Here is a 21,572-nt window from a genome sequence, read left to right as displayed (position 1 = left end):
TAAATGTGAGGTGCTGCATTTTGGGAAAGCAAATCTTAGTAGGTAATGGTAAGGTCGTAGGGAGTGTTGCTGAACAGAGAGACCTTGGACTACAGGTTCATAGCTCCTTGAAAGTGGAGTCACGGGCAGACAGGATATTGGTCAGAGTATTGAGTACAGGAGTTGGGAAGTCATGTTGCAGCTGCAGAACATTGGTTCGGCCAGTGTTAAAATATTGCATGCAAATCTGGTCTCCTTCCTAACGGAAAGATGTTGTGAAACTTGAAAGGGTTCAGAAAAGATTTACAAAGATGTTGCCAGGGTTGGAGGATTTGAGCAATAGCGAGAGATTGAATAGGCTCAGTGGTTAGCACTGCTATCTCACAGCACCAGGGACCCAGGTTCGATTCCAGCCTCGGGCAACTGTCTGTGTGGAGTTTTCATATTCTCACTGTGTCTGCGCGGGTTTTCTCCGGGTGCTCCAGTTTCCTCCCACAGTCCAAAGATGTGCAGATCAGGTGAATTGGCCATGCTAAATTGCCCATAGTGTTAGGTGCATTAGTCAGAGGGAAATGGGTTTGGGTGGTTTGCTCTTCGGAGGGTCACTGTGGATTGTTGCGCCGAAGGGCCAGTTTCCACACTGTAGGGAATCTAATCTAATCCAGGCTAGGGCTGTTTTTCCTGGAGTGTCAGAGGCTGAGGGGTGACCTTATAAAATCATGAGAGGCATGGATAGGATAAATAGACAAAATCTTTTCACTGGGGTGGCTGGACTCTCGTAATCTGAAATCTAGACAATGCCTTTTCCCTGGTGTGGGAGAATCCAGAACTAGAGGGCATAGGTTTCGGGTGAGAGGGGAAAGATATAAAAGAGACTTAACGGGCAACGTTTTCACTCAGAGGGTGGTACATGTATGGAATGAGCTGCCAGAGGAAGTGGTGGAGGCTGGTACAATTGCAATGTTTAAACTGCATCTGAATGGGTATATGGATAGGAAGCGTTTGGAGGGATATGGGCCAGGTGCTGGCAGGTGGGACGAGATTGGGTTGGGATATCTGGTCGGCGTGGACAAGTTTGACCGAAGGGTCAGTTTCCAGGATAAGAAGATAACTTTGAAAGTTGCAGTCAAGAAGTGTTTGATTAAAATTCTGAAGGAATGTTTGAAACGGAGAATGTCTAAGGTCAGTTGTGTGGAGGCACCAGGAAGAGGGTATCAGATACTCTAAACAGGGCATTGAAGCTACAGTTAAATTAAGCCCTACAGATGTGAAATAGATGGGACCGTTCATTAGTGCAAGTGCTATTAACAAGTCTATTTAGGTTTGTATTATATCAGGTGTTTAAAATTCTTCAAATAAGTGTTGCATGTAAATACTTTGATTTATTTTAGTTTATCTTAATTAATTTTACATAAAACACTTTCATTTTATTGTTAAAATTTGTAACATTAAATGCTGAGTTTTCACTGGGGGAATCACCTCGTAAAAAACAAAAATAATTAAAATATGATCTATCAAACCAGTTTTCAGTCTGGAAACGGACCTGTCTAATAATAATATGAACTGTGATATTATGCGTGAGCACATAAAAATTAAACTAATCTAAAATAATTTAAACTTCTTTTCTCAATTGGCATGGAGGTATACCTGAAGTTCAAGTTGCTGTTCTTGAAATTTCTCCAAATGGCAGAGTCGTTGATTCAAGAGTGTATTCAACTGTGTCTCCAGTTCTCGGACTCTTTCTTGTGGTTCCTTAGAGCCTGAATCCTGAGCCCGAACCTTTGCTTGCTGCTCTACAACTTGCTTCATCTGCTGATCCATTTCCTGGAGTTTAGTCCCCAAATCAGCCACAGTAGAAAGTTTAACATCAAGGTCACTCTGAGCCTAAATGTAACAAAATACAAACAAACAAACTGTAAAACAAATTTGCATCAAAAATGTCAATTTTTTTTTTGATAAAACACAATTTCGGTGCAAGATGGACATGGAGGCTGGAAGGGCGAAGAATTAAGGTTAAGGGGAAGGATGATCCAAAGAGATTATACAGTACATTCAGAGCAAGAGAGCGCAACTCAAGAGACAGTAGGGCCCCTTAAAGATAAACAAGGTCAACTTTGCATTGAACCGCAGGAGCTGGGAGATATATTAAATGAATATTTCAAGCAGTTTTAACTGTGAAGAAAGAAATGGAGGCTCAAGAATGCAAGAATTTGAAAACAGTTCACATTATAGAAGAGAAAGTGCTGGATGCCTTAGAAAATATAAAAGTGGATAAATCTCCAAGACATGATTTAGTGTATCCTGGGACGTTGTAGGAAATTAGAGAGGAAATTGTGGGGGTCCTTGCAGAAATATTTGTACGCTTTATAAATAAGGGTGAGGTGCCAGATGACTGGAGAGGTGGCTAAGGGTTGAGCCGTTCTTTAGGAAGGGATGTAAGGAGAAACCTGGGATCTATGGACCCTTGAGTCTGACTGCGATGTTGGATAAGTTATTGGAGGGTATTCTGAAAGATAAGATTTATATGCATTTGGAGAGGCAAGGAATGGTTAGGGATAGTCACCATGATTTTGTGCAAGGGAAATCATGTACCACAAACTTGATTGAGTTTTTTTGAGGAAGTAATTAGATTAGATTAGATTCCCTACAGTGTGGAAACAGGTCCTTCGGCCCAACAAGTCCACACCAACCCTCCGAAGAATCAAGAAGATTGAAGGCAGAGTGGTAAACATTGTTTACTTGGACTTTATTCAAGACTTGGACAAGGTTCTGTATAATTGACTAATCAGTAAAGTTAGATCAGATGGGATTTGGTAAGCCTGACAACTGGATACAAAATTGGTTTAACAGCGGGAGACGGAGTGTTGTTTTTGGACTGGATAGTAACTTCATAGTGACTGTAAAGTAATTAAGCATTACTTCATAGCATAGTGAAAAAAAAAGAAATAGGTAATACGTTACATTTCATAGTTCATACTCGGAAAATAAAGGAATTCCTGAAGAAGGGCCTGTGCCCGAAACGTCGAATCTCCTGTTCCCTGGATGCTGCCTGACCTGCTGTGCTGTTCCAGCAATAAAGTTTCAACTTTGATCTCCAGCATCTGCAGACCTCACTTTCTCCTCTAGTTTAAATTAGGAAAGACTTTAATGTAAACTAGTATCAATTTCTTTAGTTCTTCACTACTCTATGAAGTAATGCTTAACTTTTAACTCTCGTCTCTCTTACTAATTCATACCTAAGTATGTTTTTTGTTCCTCAGTACCTTGGTACCTAAGATGGCACCATGTGTGGTGACATTATATAATTTTTCCTGCACTCCTATACTTGAGTACGTGACAAGAAAATCTAAAATCTAAAAATGTAATATCGATAGTTAGGGAAATAGATATGATTTTCTGCTGCCAAGGACATCAGTTGCAAAGGTTCTATGGCCTGCCTAGTGCTCGGATTAAGGACATTGCCTCGAGGTCAAATAAGAACTTGCAGAGGAGAAGGGTTCAGTTTCTGTGGTCCATAAGTAGGACTAAGAAAGAGGTGAAGGAACTATAAGCAGCTTGGTGCCAAATTGGAAAGCAAAGCCACAAAGGTAATAATTTACAGAATATTATCAGAACAATAAAAAAAAATTGGCAGAGGGTAACTGAGATCAGAGAGTTGAATATCTGGTTCAAAGATTGGCACTGGAAAAATGTGTTTCATTTCTTTGCAGCGCTGATACCAGTACAGTTTTAAGAGGGAGCTGCGCCACTCCGACAGCTTTCACGTGAAACGCACTTGGGAAATTGTACAAGAGTTGTTGAGGGCTTTCAGCTGAATGGTAGGGGTGAGTGATTAGGATTCACATGAGGGGAGACTTGCAAAGTTCAAGGCAAAGGACAAGGCAGTACTGCAGAGAAATGATACATCTAATAATAGCCAGAGTGTATCAGGAAGGGGCAGACTGAAGAAATTAGTGCATTGGATTCAAAAGGCCAAAACATTTGACAATATAGCATCAGAACTAAAGGCTTCTCTTTTGCTCCTAAAATACTCTCAACACTCATGAAATGAATGACTAATAGCACAAATATAAATGAGCATAATATGTGCTACATATTATTTCATGTGTTTCATGACAACTAACAGGAATTATAGTCTTAAGTGTAGAAAATGGGGTCATCTAGTGGAGAAAGTAGTAAAAACAACTAGAATACAAATATAACTCTAATTTAAAGTTTGGGTTTGTAATATTTATAGATGGCCTTGTGTTTATTTTGTATAGTCAGAGTTGAGAGTGATAAAAATAATGAATGATCCATCGTTAACCTTGGAACTGAACAAACAAGTTTGGGAAAAAAGGCCAATTACATTGATTAAAAACGGAAGTTATTCATATGAGTTACAGAATCAAAGAGTTGTGTTGAATTTAAAATAATTAATTTACATTGATGCTTAAGACATGTAAGTGATGCTATTGGAGATAGCAATTCAAGATGGAACTTTATGTTAGAAGGCTCTGCTATTTAATTTATCTCTATTGGTTTGCTGACAGAGGCAAGCGGTTCAGTGTGGGGTCAGATAGAGGTAGTTACAGATTTGGTTTCAAGCAGGCTTTTTGATAGATTTACTGATTGGGGAGAGCCAAAGGAAATTAATTTTAATGTTTGTCAAGTAAGCAGAGAAAACACAAACATAACATCAAATGTGTGTGATGAGCTCAGTTTGAAATTCATGACAAGTAAAGAAGCTGAAATATTTGCTCATTTGAAGATGTAGGAAATAATCTGTAGTAGTTGTCACAGTCATGTGGCATTAATCAATCAGCTAAAATCGTGAGCATGTAAAGGACTGCATGGAGGCTGTGGGGACAGACAAGAAAAAGCAGTCTATGCATACCTAAAACGTTATGACAAAGAGCTGACTAATCCACAATTCTGAGGTCTATCAAGAGGATCGTTTAGCCAAAGGATGGATCCTCACACATTGCGTACTATGAGAAAGGTGGCATGCTGAAGACAACAAGTAAATTCCAGACAACTGCAATATATTTTTGGGCTGGTCCTTAAAAGAAACTACAGAAATTTCAAGATTTCAAAACATAAGTGAATACTTCGGGGTAAATAACAAGTAGAATTGAGTTTATAACACAAGTTATTAAAAGCTACAGTGTTAATTCAGTGGTGTTCACTTTGTTTAACTTCTCTTATGTACAATACAGTTTGTTTTGTTTTAAAGCATGAAATCTGTCAGTTAATAATAACATCTTCAGATTTTTCTTTAAATGTTAATAGCGCGTAACAGGACTCGAACATAGGACAGCTATTACAGAGACATGGTTTCAAACTGACTCAGGTTGACACATGAATATTCAAGGATGCTTGACACAACAGAGGATGGTAAGAAAGCTCATGGAATTTAAGTAGTTCTGTTAATCGAGGATGAGATCAGTACAATATTGATAAAGGATGCTGTTTCATAAGCTGAAGATGGGAATCAATTTGGGTGGAAATAATAAATGACAAAGAAATTAAGTAAATGGCAATAGTGGATTATAGGTCCCTAACAGCAGTTACACAAAGTATTCATCAAAATAGGTACTGCAATAACCATAGGTCACTTTACATTACTTGGATAAATTGTATTGGCAATGTAGCCTGGACGATGAGTTCATACAATGGATGTGGAACAGTTTCTTCGAAAAGTATGTTCTTGAACATAACAGGGACTAGTTAGTGTTTAAACCTGGCAATGTGTATTAAAATCAGACTCATTAAAGACCCATAATAATGAAAACTCTTGGAAGTGTCATCATAATACAATAAATTTTATAATCCAGATCAACAGTGAGAAATGTGCCTCAAACTAACATATTCAAACTAAAATGGTCAAGAAAAAGGAGGAAACATATCAGGAATAGACCGCAAAGATCGAATGATTCCTCAGAAGAGCATAAAGGCAATAGGAGTATACTTAAGAGGGAAATTGGAAGGCAAAAGGGGGACATGAGATGGCTTTGGCTGGAATCGCAAGAGATGGGGAGATTCTAAATTTTGCATCAGTGTTTATTGTGGAAGATGGAGCGCGTTTGGAAATAAATAGCGACATGTTGAAAAATGTCCACATTAGAGAGGACGACGTGCTGGACGGCTTAAGATGCATAAAGGCAGATAAATCCCTGGGACCTGATAGATGTACCCGAGAACTCTGTGGGAAGTGAGCCAAGTGATTGCTGGGCCCCTTGCTGAGCTGTTTGTACCATTAATAACCCCAGGTGAGATGTTGGAAGACTGAAGGTTGACTAACATGGTGCCACTATTTAAGAAAGGTGGTAAGGAAAAGCCAGGGAACTATAGACCAGCGAGGAAATCCTGTGCAACAGGATTTACATGTATTTAGAAAGGCAAGGACTGAGCTTTCTGCTTGGGAAATTGTATCGCACTAATTTAATTGAGTTTTTTGGTAACAAGTAACAAAGAGAATTGAGGAGGTCAGAGCAGTGGACATGATCTATATGGACTTCAGTACGGTGCTTGACAAGGTTCATCATGGTAGACTGGTTAGCAAGGTTAGGTCAAATGGAATACAGGGAAAACTAGCTATATGGATACAATACTGACTCGGAGATAGAAGGCAAGAGGCTTTTCAGCCTTGGAGGCATGTGATCAGTGGTGTGCCACAAGGATCAGTGATGGCTCCATTGCTTTTTGTCATTTATATAAATTATTTTGATATGAACATAGGAGCTGAAAATGTGTTGCTGGAAAAGCGCAGCAGGTCAGGCAGCATCCAGGGAACAGGAGAATCGACGTTTCGGGCATAAGCCCTTTTTCAGGAATCGTCGGTTCCGTAGGCAGGTGCTGAGGAAGGAGATATGGCTGTGGTAGCGAGTCTGTTTGAGAATGTGGCTGAAGAGCTTCTGTGCAGAGGAGATGACCTGGGGGGTGCAGTGAGAGAGGGATTTACTGAAATCTTTGTAGAGGGAGGAAGAGAGCTTCTTCAAGGAAGGCATCCTTGTAAGAGGATTCGCAGTAAGTTGAAATCTTTGAGGAGAAAGTAAGGTCTGCAGATGCTGGAGATCAGAGCTGAAGATGTGTTGCTGGAAAAGCGCAGCAGGTCAGGCAGCATCCAGGAACAGGAGAATCGACGTTTGGGCATAAGCCCTTCTTCAGGATTCCTGAAGAAGGGCTTATGCCCGAAACGTCGATTCTCCTGTTCCCTGGATGCTGCCTGACCTGCTGCGCTTTTCCAGCAACACATTTTCAGCTCTGATCTCCAGCATCTGCAGACCTCACTTTCTCCTATGAACATAGGAGGTATGGTTAGCAAGTTTGCAGATATCAAAACTGGAGACGTCGTGGATAGCGAAGGAGGTTACCTCAGAGTACAACAGGATCTTGATCAGATGGGCCAGTGGGCCGAGGAGTGGCAAATGGAGTTTAATTCAGATAAATTTAACATGTTACATTTTGGTAAGGCAAATCAGGGCAGGACTTATACATTTAATGGCAAGGTCCTAGGGAATGTTGCTGAACAAAAGGAGTCCTTGGAGTCACACGCAGATGGGATAGTGAAGATGGCATTTGGTGTGCTTGCCTTTATTGGTCAATGCATATGGGAGTTGGGTGGTCATGTTGTGGCTGTACAGGACGTTAGTTCGAGCACTTTTGGAAAACTGCATGCAAACCTGGTCTCCACGGTAAAAGAAGGACATTGTGAAACTTGAAAAGACTTACAAGGATGTTGCCAAAGTTAAAAGGGTTTGAGCTACAAAGGGAGGCTGAATATGCTGGGGCTATTTTTCCTTGAGCATCAGAGGCTGAGGGGCTGATCTTTTAGAGGTTTATAATATCACAAGGGACATGGATAGTGTAGAGACAAGGTCTTTTCCCCAGGGTGGAGGAGTCCAGAAGCAGAGGGCATAGGTGTAAGGTGAGAGGAGAAAGATTTAAAAGGGACCTAAAGGGCAATCTTTTCACACAGAGGGTGGTGAATGTATGGAATGAGCTACCAGAGGAAGTAGTGGAGACTGTAGTGGTAAAATTAGAAAATTTAAAAGGCATCTGGACAGGTATATGAATAGGAAGAGTTTAGAGGGATATGGGTAAATGTTGGCAAATGGGACTAGATTAATCCAAGATATCTGGTCGGCATGGATGAGTTGGACTGAAGGGTCTGTTCCTGCATATCTCTATGACTTTATGATTCTAAATAACAAGGGTAATGAAGGAGGAATTGGCTCAAGTGAAGTGGTAAAAAGTTTAAAACACAAAACTAACGGCAAGAGTACCAGCGGCAAACATGAAGGAGATATACCAGAATACTCAAAAATGATATACTCCATTGAAAAAGAGACTTTACCATAAGGATACACAAACTGTGGCTAATTAATCAAGTAAAGAATGGCATCAAATTGAAAGAAAAGGCATACAATGCTGCAAAAATTAGTGGTAGGTCAGAAGATTGGGTAAGTTTTAGAAATGAGTAAAGGATGACTTTGTAAAAAAAAAAGGAGAAATTGGAGAATAAGAAAAGAACTAGCAAGAAATATAAAAACAGGCAATTAAAGCTTCTACAAATATCTAAAAAGGAAAACAGTCACTCAAGCTACAGGGAAGATTGATAACCTAATAATGGAGAACGGGAAAATGGCAGAGGCTTTGAGCAAGTATTTCGGATCAATCTACACACATGAAAACACAAAAAGGATCCAAGAGTAGAAGACAATCAATAGGCAAAGAGAGGAAAGAATCTAAAATAGTAATCACTGGAAAAAAAGTATTAGGAAAGCTAATAGCACTCTAGACTGACAAGCCCCCGAGAGCTTATTGCGGGCATCCTCGCACTTTAAAAGAAGTGGTTGCAGAGATAGAAGATGCATTGACTGTAATCTTTCAAAATTCTTTAAATTCTAGCAAGGTCCTATCAGTTTAGAAAACCACAAATGTAACACCTCTGTTCAAGAAAGGAAGGACTCGGAAAGCTAGAAAATAAATGCCAGTTAGCCAAATGTCTGTCATAAGTGGATTTCCTCATGAGGAAAAATTGAGCAGTTTAGATCTATACATTGCATTGCACAAAATGAGAAGTTATCAGAATGAAACACAAGATTCTGAGGGGGCTTGCCACAGTTGAGGATTCATCTCATGAGGGATCCTAGAATTAGAGAGAACAGTACCAAATAAGGGATCTCTGATTTAAGACATAGCTCTTAAACGAGTGTCTCTTTCATGTTTGGAATTGTCTTCCACTCAGTGCAGTGGAGGCTGAGTCATTGAGTATATTCAAGGATGAAGTTGACAGATTATTGATTGACAAGGTACTCAAGGTTTATAGAGGCAAGCAGAGCTAAAGCCAGTCAGATCAGCTAGGAACACACAGAGATACAGCATGGCCTGAGGAACCAGATATCTTATTTCTCCTCCTGTTTCTTATGTTCTATCACAATAGCTCATAGTCCAAGTCACAATCAAAAGCAGCTCTTGAAAATGCATGCTTTATTAGTGACAAGAACAAACAAAGTCAAACATTGTGGCAATGATTTCCCAAAGCAAAACAACCTAATTTAAGTCATGTTCTATACGAATGGACAAAGAAGAGCAGTACAGGAAAAAAACCATCAGTTATATGTCTGAAAAAAAATCTATACTTCAGTTGATGTTATTAGAAGAGGTGAGAAGGCCCATGGGAGAAAACTGCAACGTACCTCTCCTCCCAAATGACTGTTTCTGAACTTAGACACCTAAGCAGAAAGCCATTATATAACATCACACTTCTCGAGTTCACTATCAAAAGTAGGGATGTAATGACCTTTCAGATCATATTTAATTTTACAACCAACTGTTGTATACAAACTGCTCAAAATCAAGCTTCTTTGTTGAGTAATTTTGTATTTCCTCCTGTCTATCATTTGGACCTTGTAGCACCTGAGATTGTTTGATGATTTGAATAATTAATCTGCAATTGAACTGACAAATACTGTATGAACAGTCACTCGATGTCAAACAGCAGCTTAGGATCCTGAAAGCATCCAAGGAGGTTAAAGCCAGTGATAGCCTGGAAGACTGGGATAAATTCAGAACGACAAGACGTTGATAAAGACAGAAAAAATAAACGTCAAGGGAAACAAATGCGAGGAAGACAAAAACTGACAATAAGAGCTTCTTTGAATATATAAAAAAGGAAGAGAAAGGTCAAAGAAGAATAGACCCCTTGGAAAATTAATCTGGGGAGCAAGCTTTGAGGAAGAAGGAAATGGAACAGGAATTAAACAGATATTTTGCATCAGCATTTTATGGCATCAGATACTTTGAATATTCCATTGGTACTAAAGAAAACAGGGGAGAATTAAGTACCATCATTAAAGAAGTTGTTAGACAAACTAATGGGGCTAAAGCCCTTTGGCACTGATAGCTTTAATGCCTGTCCCTAAATGCCCTTGAGAAGGTGGAGGTGACCTGCCTTCTTGAACTGTTGCACTCCATGTGCTGTAGATTGACTGACCATGCCGCCAGGGAGAAAATTCCAGGATTTTGACCCAGTGACACTGAAGCATCAGCGATATATTTCCAAGTCAGGATGGTGAGTGCCTTGCTGGTGGTGATGCTCCAATATGTCTGCTGCCCTTGTCCTTCTAGATGGAACTAGTCATGGGTTTAGAAGATGTATCTAAGGATGTTTGGTGAATTTCTGCAGTGTGTCTTGGAGATGGTGCACGCTGCTGGTGCTGAGTGTCGTTGGAGGGAGCAGATGTGTGTGAATGTGGTGCCAAACAAGTAAGCTGCTTTATACTGGAGATTATCATGATTCTTGAATATTGTTGGAGCTGCAATCATCCAGGCAAGTAGAGACTTTGAGAAGGTGCTTGACAAGATACCTTACAAAAGGTTAAGTCATAAAAGCCCACAGTGCTAGAAATAGAATATTGACATGGATAAAGAATTGGCCCATGGGTAGGAAAAGGCGAGTGGAGATAAAGGGTTCTTTTTCAGGCTGAACTGTGATCAGTAGGATTTCACAGGGATCTATAATGGGACCATAACTGTTTACAATATATATTAATAAGTTGGGAGGAAAGAGTGAATGCACTGTAGCCAAATTTGGAAAAATTTGTGAAAAGGTTGGTTGCGAGAGGAATATAAACAGTTTACAGAGAGATGCTGATAGGTTAAGTAAGTGGGCAAAAAGTTGCCAAATGGAGCACAATCTGGGAAAATATGAAGTTGTTCATTTTGGAAAGAAGAACAAAAGAACAGAATTTACATGGCGGACAAATGCAAAAAGCTGCAAAGCAAAGAGATTTGGGGGTACTTGCACAGAAAGCTCGCACACTGGTGCATCAAGTAATCAGGAAGGCTAGTGAAATATTGGCCCTTACTTCAAGGGGGTTGGAATAGAAAAGTAGGGAAATCTTACTACAACTGTGGAAGGTGCTGGTGAGACCACATCTGGAGTACTGAGAGCAATTTTCACTGGAGGCAGTTCAGAGAAGGTTCATGAGAATGACTCCCAGAGGGATTGACTTATGAGCAAAAACTAAACAGGTTGGGACTCAACTCATGAGTTTAGATGAATAAAGTGGTAATCTCACTGAAACATACAGGATTCTTAAAGGGACTTAACAAGATAAATGCAGAGAGGATACTTCCCTTCATGGGACAGTCTAGGACCAGAGGTCATAGACTTAAAATAAAGGGATAAAATAAGGGGATGAAGAGGAATTTTTTCTCCCAGATGTTTGAGTATTTTTGGAACTGGTTATCATGAGTTCCTGTGTGGACAGAGATCTTGTGTATATTAAGGCCGAGATAGATAGATTGTTGATCAATAGGGGAATCAAGGGTTACAGGGAAAGGGCAGGAAAATTGACATGAGCAATGCCAGATCAGCCATGATGCTATTAAATGGTGGAGCAGGCTCAAGGGGTCGAATGGTTCTACTTCAGTTCCTATTTCTTATAGTCTTCTGGTCTAACTCAACATATTTGGAATTATTGATAAGGATCAAATTCTACCATTTACTAATAATGCAATGTATTGCTAACATATAACACTGTTATGCCATAAACCCTTACTTAATAAACAAAAGGAAGCAGAAAAGAAATGGAATGGTTATGGTATACGAACAGGATATCATTTGAACTTCTGCAGAATTATTGACAGCCAAACAATTCTGACAATATTGAAGAAAATTCCACAATGACTGGATGGCTAAATCGTCTTGTGTTTGGGTCACGATCAAGACTATATTTGGCCATTTAACAAGTAGTATTTTTTATTAATGAAAATATTACTGTCAAATACTATTCAGTGATAGTTGCTTCCACATAAAACTACCACGGTTCATATGGGCAATATGCTACAGAAAACTTATCCCTAGCAAAATGACAAACTATATGCAATTCCTGACCACGCTATATGTATTGCTGAAAATACGACACACAGATTTCACCAACCTTAAGGAGAGGTGCAGTAGCAACAATGGCTGCTGCAGTGGCAGCTGCTGTCGTTGTGACAGAATTCAGATGGTGTTGAGTCTCTTCCTCATCACGTGTAAAAGAATCCAAGTCTGTGACAGAAGATTTGTGCAGAATCTGTACTTTGACCTTCTTTCCTATTGGCCCTCTCCGCACCTTACTGTATTGGGGGGAAAAATAAAGCTTGAATTACACAAAATCCAGGAAAGTATCTAATTTGCTTTTGCCTGTTTCCAGGATAATGTTACTGGCAAGACCGAACCAAGTGACCTCGAAAAGGTAGAATCTCTTGAATCTATTGCTACGGTCCACTATTTTTGCTACCACATCAACAAATCTTTAACATTCAGAAATAAAGATGCACAGTCATGTAATGGGAATATTTCTGCAACATATTAACACACATTATATACACAAGAGTTATTACCAATTAACAACAGCCTAGAACAAGAAGTCAGCACTCCGACATCATTGACCACTTGCACACACTGAAACAGAAAGTTCATACAACTGACAACACGCTTGTGCCCATTGTTACTGCCACAGCTCAGCACCTCATCTGTCACACCACTTTCTATTTCACACCCAGCCCCTCATCACCACAATTGTTGCCCTCCTAAACACCCGTCACTGCCTCATTCCCCACAGCATCTCACCACTCCCCTACCTGTTCAATTTATCATTCTCCCCTACCACCATACTTCATTCAGGGGAAGCTGACCAGTGGGTGAATGTGGGAAGTAAGGGCTCAAGGATTAGAAGTGGGCCATAGGAGGATCCACAAAAGAGATAGCAAGTAGGTGAGCACAATGGCAAGCACATTTATCTCAAGACAGTTGGAATATAAAAGCAGCGATGTGCTTCTGAGACTTTATGAAGCTCTGGTTCAGCCCCATTTAGAGTACTGTGTCCAATTTTGAGCCCCACAGCTCAAGAAGGGCATACTGGCACTGCAGATTCACACAGATGATCCCTGGAATGGTAGGACTAACATATGATGAATGGCTGAGGATCCTGGGTTTGTATACATTGGAGTTTAGAAGTTTGAGGGGAAATCTAATAGAAACTTACAAGATAATGCATGGCTTAGAAAGGGTGGACACTGGGAAGTTGTTTCCATTACGTGGAGACACTAGGACACATGGGCACAGCCTTAAAATTAGAGGGGTCAATTTAGAATGGAAATAATGAGACTTTTCCCCAGCCAGACAGTGGTGGGCCTGTGGAATTCATTGCCGATGAGTGCAGTGGAGGCCAGGACTTTGGGTGTCTTCAAGGCAGACATCGATAACTTCTTGATCTCGCAAGGATTTAAGGGTTACAGGGAGAGTGCTGGAAAGTGGAATTTAAACACCCGTCAGCCATGATTAAATGGGGGAGTGGACTCGATGGGCCAAATGGCCTTGCTTCCACTCATATGTCTTATGGTCTAAATTGAAAATGAGTTGGGAGTGGGAAGCAATCAATCAAAAAGCATTGTTCTTTGATCCCAGTAGCTATCTGTGGCGATGACATTAGCTGTGGCTGGTGGGTTGTGTGTTGAAGTGTAGATAATAAGCAGTTTGAGCAGATAAAGAAAAAACAAAATCGGCTGAAGAAACTCAGCTCGTCTAATAGTATCTGTGGAAAGACAAACAATTCATATTTTAAGTTCAAGATGACTTTTCCTCAGGACTCTTAACATGTAACTGGTATTTATGGTGTAAATCAAGCCAACACAAGTTTCTTCCAGTCTTAGGCAACATTAACAAACTCTTCCAGAAAACAGCTGATGAAATAGTTCACTAACCAGTCCAATCTGGTTGCTGTAGCTTCAGCTTCAAAAGAACATAAGTTTATGGGTCCGGGAAAAGCTTGCAAATGAAGTCCAGATTGTAAGCACAATGAGCAAATACAAGCTTGGTGAGTGGGGAATTCACTGAAGGAAAGAAAGCAGCCTTCCTTTCTTCTACTTTCTGTACTCGCTGGGGTGCTTGATATTTACTTTGGTGCACATAAGCTGTCTTCTCTTTTTATTTAATTCATTGTGAAGCTAAGGTATGGCAGCAAAGATCAGCTGAACTGAATGTATAGCCTGCAGAGTGGGAAATCATGATATACCTCATGTCCTCGGCAAGCACATCTGTCGGAAGTCTTAGCAGCTGCACAAGCTTGAGCTCCAAGTTTCCAAACTCAGGCAGGGGCTGGAGATATGCATGCAAGGTAGAGAACGATAAAGTAAGCAGGTTTCGACAGGTGATGACACAGTATTATGTTGGCAAGTAAAGAATCGATGACCTTCAGGCAGTATAAGAGAACCAGGTAGGTGGTGCAGAAGATCTTGGAGTAAGTCTCGTGAGATAATCTGTTTTTTGTATTGCATACGAGTGATGGCATACGAGTGAGGGCAATGGCTTCTCAGCGGAATGCAGCAAAGGTTAAATCTGTGGCACCACAGGTGATTCAAGTGGATAGTTGTGAAGAGAAGACTGGAAGTACAGAAGTAATAGGGTATTCACTAGTTAGGGGGATTGAAAGGTGTTTCAGTGGCAAGGGAAATGATGCCTGGGTAGTACTTTGTCTCCATTATACCAGTGTCAAGTATGTGACGGAGTGGCTACATGGCATACTTCTGGAGGAGGTTGAACAGCTGGCAGTCAATGATCCACATTAGTATCAATGCCTTAGGTAGTGTGACGAAGCTGCTCCTTTAACAGGATTGTTACTCTTGATTTTTTTCAGCGAGGTTGTAAAAAACACAGACTTCAAAAAGTTGAAGTTGAAGGGGTTTAGGGCCAGTTTGACTATAGCTAACAGATACTGCCTCAGGCAGATGACTTTCACATTTAAAAAAAAACACGTACAATGAAAGGAAAGTGGCCAGTTCTCCTGGCTCAGCTTTTCTCTGGTTTGGTTCAGTTTGAGCACAGTAGAGTTGAAGGAGTTGCTGGACCCAAAGAAGCAGGTCCAGGCTGGTCCTCTCTCTCTCTGACATCTCTCCTGTAAGACCCTGTGTTTGATTTTACCTTTTGTGCAAAGGGTGTTTGTGGGGATTGTTGCAAGTATTTGGAACAGCATCATTAAGTTGGGATGATCTGTAGGTTGTCGGGTAGGTGAAGATATTCATTTTTCTATTCTCTTTTTGCTCGATTGCTAGATTACTTACATTGTGGAAACAGGTCCTTCGGCCCAACAAGTCCACTCCTCCCCGCCGAAGCGCAACCCACCCATATCCCTACATGTACCCCTTACCTAATAAGGGCAATTTAGCATGGCCAATTCACCTGACCTGCACATCTTTGGACTGTGGGAGGAAACCCACGCAGACACGGGGAGAATGTGCAAACTCCGCACAGAGAGTCACGTGAGGCGGGAACTGAACCCGGGTCTCTGGCGCTATGAGGCAGCAGTGCTAACCACTGTGCCACCATGCCACCCATGCCACCGTGCCGTCCATTGTATTTCATTCAGTAATCTTGTAAATAAATTCTGTTTTGTTTAAAACTACGTGGTTTGACCAACTGCATCCCTTTTGGAATATCTGTGGTATATCTGCTTAAAACAACTAGCAAAGTTAGGGTCTGGGCCACTTTCTTAAAATGTGAAGGGGATCTGGCCTGGTCCATAATAGATTGGGAACATGTCCGGGATTTCTTCTAAAGTTCCAATTCAGAATTAAGGTTGTTGAACTCGAAGACAGAGAGTGGTGGGTGTGCGTGTATTTTGTTCCCAAGTTAAATTCAGTTGGTTTGAACAGTCCTTGGGATAGCAATGGCTTTCAGTCATCAAGAGTTGTCTGGGAGTGGAAGAAGTGACTTTTGGGGTTTTGCAAAAGGTGATTAAGTCCAAGCTGCTGCAATTAGCACACAAGCTAGAGCTGGAGCAGCCTCCTTCCATGAGGAAAGGAGAGATAATTACAGCAATAGCTCAGCATTTAAATTTGCTGGAAATACCACCGTAGTCTTTAGAGATGGCTAAAATTCAATTGAAAATGAAGCAACTTGAATTAGAGGCAGAAGACAACGAAAGGGCAGCAGAAATCAAACAGTTTGAATTACGATTCAAAGCAGAGGAAAGAGAGGAGAGAGACAAAGGGAAAGGGGAGGGGGGAGAGAGAGAGATACAGAGAAGTGGGAGAGAGAGAGAGAGTGGGGGGAGAGAGAGCGAGACGGGGGAAGACAGAGAGAGGTACTTGCTATATTTACCTATAGGTAAGTTATGAACAAAGTATATTTTTGTAAATAAAAGGAAAGGGACAATAAAATGAGCGTTTTTGCAAAAGCGTTGAATGAATTCCAGTGCTGGGATTTCCATCTGCTCACTGTCCCATTCTAAACATCCGTCTGTCCCTCTCCTGACCCCTCACTGCCTCTCTCCTGCCTCGCTGTCCCCCATCGCTAAGGGGGGGGGAAGAGAGGGAAAAGGGGGGGGGAAGAGAGGGAGTTTAAACTTCATTAATTGGCACTTAAGACAGGAAAGTCAGCTTAAAAGGATGGAGATAAAGGCTGAAGGTAAGTTTAGTGAGGGACAGAGTGAGGATGAGCTAACCCATGGTAGCCAAAGGCCTGGTGAGAAACCGTTTAAATATATTCAAGCATTGCCTAATTTTGATGAGAAGGATACGGAAGCCTTTTTCATCTCATTTGAAAAGGTGGCTAAACAAAAGCAGTGGCCAGTGCCCATGTGGATTTTGTTGATCCAAACAAAAAACTTGTAGGTAGAGTTGTGAGGTATTTGCATGACTATCAGAGGAGGTATCTGGGGAATATGAGGTGGTGAAGAAAGCCATCTTAAGCGCATATGAGCTTGTGCCAGAAGCCTACAGACAATGTTTCAGGAATCTAAGGAGGGATCCTGATCAAACCTACGTTGAGTTTTAAAGGATCAAACAAAGTAACTTTGATACGTGGATAAGGGTATTAAAAATAGAGCAAACCTATGAGGCTCTTAGAGATACAATTATTCTGGAGAAATTCAAAGAATCACATCCTGAAGCACTGAAAAACCATGTAGAAGAGCAGAGAGTCAAAACAGCAAGATTAGCAGCTGAGATGGCTGATGATGATGGGTTGGTTCAAAAAACAAAGTTTGGCTTCCAAAATCAGTTACAAACCATGACAGATAGAAAGTTGGGAAAGAGAAATCCCTGTGTGGAAAGATAAATCCTGGTGAAGATCATAAGGCTAACTTACCAAAAGGTAAAGAGGAAACCCTTGAAGGGGAAAGAGACGTTAAAAAGTTCTGGTGTTTTCACCGCAATAAAGTAAGCCATATGAAATCAGTGTTGGTGGGTTAAGAAAAGCACTGGGGAGCCAGTGAGTTTTGTTGGAGTGGTAACAGAAAGCACAGTGGAGGGTAGAAATGCACCAGAAGTATAACCTGGTCAGAGGTTGGGTAAGAAGGAAGCTCCAGATCTTCTGATTATCTGCCAAATACCTGCGAAGGTATGATTTACTCACATAGGCCAGGAGCAGCAGGTCAAGAGGTTACAATATTAAGAGATGCAGGATCCCTCGATGTGATGTTGAAACATGAGGAGATATGTACTTCTGAAGGACTATTGCCAGAAAAGGTACGAGTAACGGGAACTCACGGTGAGACAAGACGTGTTCAATAAGTTTAGAGTACCCAATGAAGAGTGGAAAAGTCGTGGTCGGAGTACTGGAAAAACTCTCAGCTCCAGGAATATAATTTGTCCTTGCTAATGATACAGCTGGTTCCCTGTTACGAGTGCTGCCTGTTGTGGTTGAAAAGCCAGTGGAAACTCAGGCAACTGAACTATTGCAGGACACATACCCTGGGATTTTTCCTGACTGTGGTAACAAAGGTCACAAAGTCACCAGTTGGAGCAGGAGAGATCAAAAGTGTACAGATAAGAAAGTTGAAGTGGAATTAGCAGATACCTTGTTTGATCAGATGGTCGATACAAAGACACAGATGACACTGCAGATATCTTTAGCTCAGATAAATTAACTGAGTTACAGCAGAAAGATGAAAATTTAAAGCAATTGTTTCAAAAGGTATACACAGAAAAAGCATCAGATTGCACCCCTAAATGGTATTATCTGAAAAATGATGTGTTAATGAGGAAATGGAGACCAAGACGTATTCAAGCAGATGAGAAATGGGCAGAAGTTCATTAAGTCCTAATGTCAGTGAGTTATAGAAAGAAGGTGTTGTGACTGGCACATGAGCTCCCACGAGAAGATCATTTAAGAGTGAGAAAAATTTAAGCTAAAATATAAAAACATTTTTACTGGCCTGGACTGCACAAGGATGGAGTTGAATTTTGCCAGATATGTCATACATGTCAGGTAATTGGAAATCCCCAGGCAGTATTAAAACCTGCATCTTTAATACCTATTCCTGCATTTGAGGAATCTTTTACAAGAGTCTTAATTGATTGTGTAGGACTCCTACCTAAAACGAGAAGTGGAAATCAGTATTTGTTATCAATAATGGATGTGTCTACTAGATTTCCAGAAGCCAATCCATTACGCAATATCACAGCTAAAAGGATTTGAGGGGTTACTCACATTTTTCACTAAATATGGACTACCCACAGAGATACAATCAGATCGAGGGTCATATTTCACATTGAAATTATCCAAGGAAGTTATAGAATAAAAAAATATAAATCCAGAGTCGCACGGAGTGCTAGAAAGGTGGCATCTGACATTAAAAACCATGTTGAGGGCTTACAGTCAAGGCTATCCAGATGATTGGGATAAGATATTCCATTTGTGCTTTTTGCGATCAGAGATGCACCAAATCAATCGACCAAATACAGTCCATTTGAATTAGGTTTTGGGCATGAAGTGAGAGGACTGCTAAAATTGATTAAGAACAAATTGGTCAGTCAGAATTCAGAGACCACATAGTTGGATTATGTGTTAAACTTTAGGGAATGACAAGTAGAGTGGGGGAGTTGGCTAGGCAGCATTTAAAAGTATCACAGCATACAATGAAACAGTAAGCAGACAGGAAATCAAAAACTCACAATTTTGCAATTGGGGATAAAGTACTAGTGTTACTTCTAGTGATTGGTGAACCTTTAAAAGCAAGGTTTATTGGACCTCATCAAGTCAAAAGGAAATTCATGAGGTGAACTATTTGAAAAGGACTCCAGACAGAAAAAAATCTCACAGTGTGTGTAATGAGAATATGTTCAAAAGGTATTTTGATAGGGAAGGAAAGCAAGAGAAGAATGTGTTATTGGTTACAACACAGAGGAAAGAACCAAGTTCAGAGGATTCTGAATTGAACATTCCTCAAATTAAATTGGACAATGAGGAAGTTGTCAAAAATTGGTATAAATTATGGACTTACCTTCCAGATGAAAATTGAAATGACCTGGAAGAGTTATTACTATCACATGGGGAGATATGCGGAAAGAAACAGGAAAGGACAAACGTAATTATGCATGTTTTTATTCCAATTAAGCAACGTCCTTAAGGACATAACCCTCTAAAGTTTGCACAGGTTCAAAAGGAGATTAAACGCATGCTCCAAGATGACATAATCGAAGTGAGTTACAGTGACTGGAGCTCACCCAAAGTAATAGTGCCAGATGGTACCCAACGATTGTGTGTGGACTATCACAAAGTCAATGCAGTTACAAAGGCTGATACATATCTGATTCTTTGTTTGGAAGACTATGTTGACAAGGTGGGACAAGCAACTTGTATTTCTAAGTTAGATTTGCTCAAAGGATACTGGCAGGTATCTTTGTCAGAAAGAGCAAAGACGAGTTCAGCTTTCATAACATCGAATGGACTATATCAGTTTAAATTCAGGCCATTTGGTATGAAAAATGTGCCAACCACATTTCAGAGACTAACCAATAAGGTCCTTGCCAAATTACCCAACAGTGTCGTATACATGGATGACCTGGTGATTTTTAGTCACACATGGAATGAACGTTTGCAACATTTATCAGACTTGTTCGATCGACTTCAGAAGGCAAGCTTGGTGATAAACCTGGCTAAAAGTGAATTTGCCAAAGCCCAAATCACCTTCCTGAGCCATGTTATTGAACAAGGACAAATGGCCCCATGGAATGCAAAAGCAAATTCAAGAGTTTCCCATGCCATCAACAAAAAGAGCAGTACTACAATTCCTAGAATTGAGTGATTGGGAGACTGGGTTGGAGGGGTGGGGGGGGGAAGGTAGCTGGGAAGGCAATATGTGGATGCAGGTGAGGTTGATGGTGATATGTCGGTGCGGAGGGGGAGTGGATAAGATGGGAAGGAAGTTTGACAGATCAAGACAGGGACGCAGAATTCTATGGTCAGATCTGGGAAGAGGTGGGGGAGGGGAGATGAGAAAACTGGTGAAATCGACGTTGATGCCATGTGGTTGGAGGATCCCAACGTGGAAGAGGAGGCATTCTTCCTGCAGGCATTGGGTGGCTCAGATTTGGTGGTGTAGTAGGCTCAAGACTTGCATGCCCTTAGTGGTGAGAGAGGGGAAGTTGAAGTGGTTAGCCACAGAGCAGTGGGGTTATTTGGTGCGTATCCCCCAGAGATGCTCTCTGAAACATTCTGCAAGTTGGCGTCCTGTCTCCCCAATGTAGAGGAGACCACATCGAGAGCAACGGACACAGTAGATGAGGTGCTTGTATGTTCAAGTCCTGGGCCTCCACCACTGCCACATCCTAACCATCTGACACCTGGAGGAAGAATGCCTCATCTTTTGCCTTGAGAACCTCCAACCACACGGCATCAACGTCGATTTCACCAGTTTCCTCATCTCCCTCCCCATATGATTCCAGATCCAACCCTGCAATTCAGCACTGCCCTCTTGAACTGTCCTACCTGTCCATCTTCCTTCCAACCGTTCCACTCCATCCTCCGCTCCAACCGATCACCATCACATCCCCACCTGCATCTACCTATCACCTTCCCAGCTGCCCCCCCCCGAATCCCCCTATCCTTATCTCTCAGCCACCCACATTCCCGATGAAGGGCTTTTGCCCGAAACGTTGATTCTCCTGCTGCTCGGATGCTGCCTGACCTGAAACAGAATATAGTTGTGCATGTTTGCATGTTTATAGTCAATGTAACATATATGTGTGTTGTAGAGTATTAACAGTTTAAGATTAAGGGGTTTTAAAATGAATATCTTTGGGTATTGATAGTGCTTCTTATTCAAGGGAGGAGG

The 21,572-nt window shown here is 41.0% G+C and overlaps 1 protein-coding gene across 9 annotated transcripts in view; it reads right to left on the bottom strand.

The window, feature by feature from the left end:
* kiaa0586 (KIAA0586 ortholog) overlaps positions 1-21,572 on the bottom strand; it is a 515,789-nt gene that overhangs the window by 461,634 nt on the left and 32,583 nt on the right. For all 9 annotated transcript variants that reach the window (XR_006312780.1, XM_043697759.1, XM_043697766.1 and 6 more), the window contains exons 5-6: positions 12,411-12,591; positions 1,627-1,863 (exon numbers count right to left, since the gene is read on the bottom strand). Coding sequence is in view for 8 of the 9 variants with exons in the window: in XM_043697759.1 (XP_043553694.1) it covers positions 1,627-1,863; positions 12,411-12,591 (418 nt within the window). In the remaining variant the exon portion in view is untranslated. The remainder of the gene's footprint in view (positions 1-1,626; positions 1,864-12,410; positions 12,592-21,572) is intronic.

Source organism: Chiloscyllium plagiosum, chromosome 10 (genome assembly GCF_004010195.1).
Source record: "Chiloscyllium plagiosum isolate BGI_BamShark_2017 chromosome 10, ASM401019v2, whole genome shotgun sequence".
In the NCBI taxonomy this organism is placed as follows: Eukaryota; Metazoa; Chordata; class Chondrichthyes; order Orectolobiformes; family Hemiscylliidae; genus Chiloscyllium; species Chiloscyllium plagiosum.
Note: the sequence above shows the minus strand (reverse complement) of the source record. Positions and strands in the feature narration are given on the sequence as shown.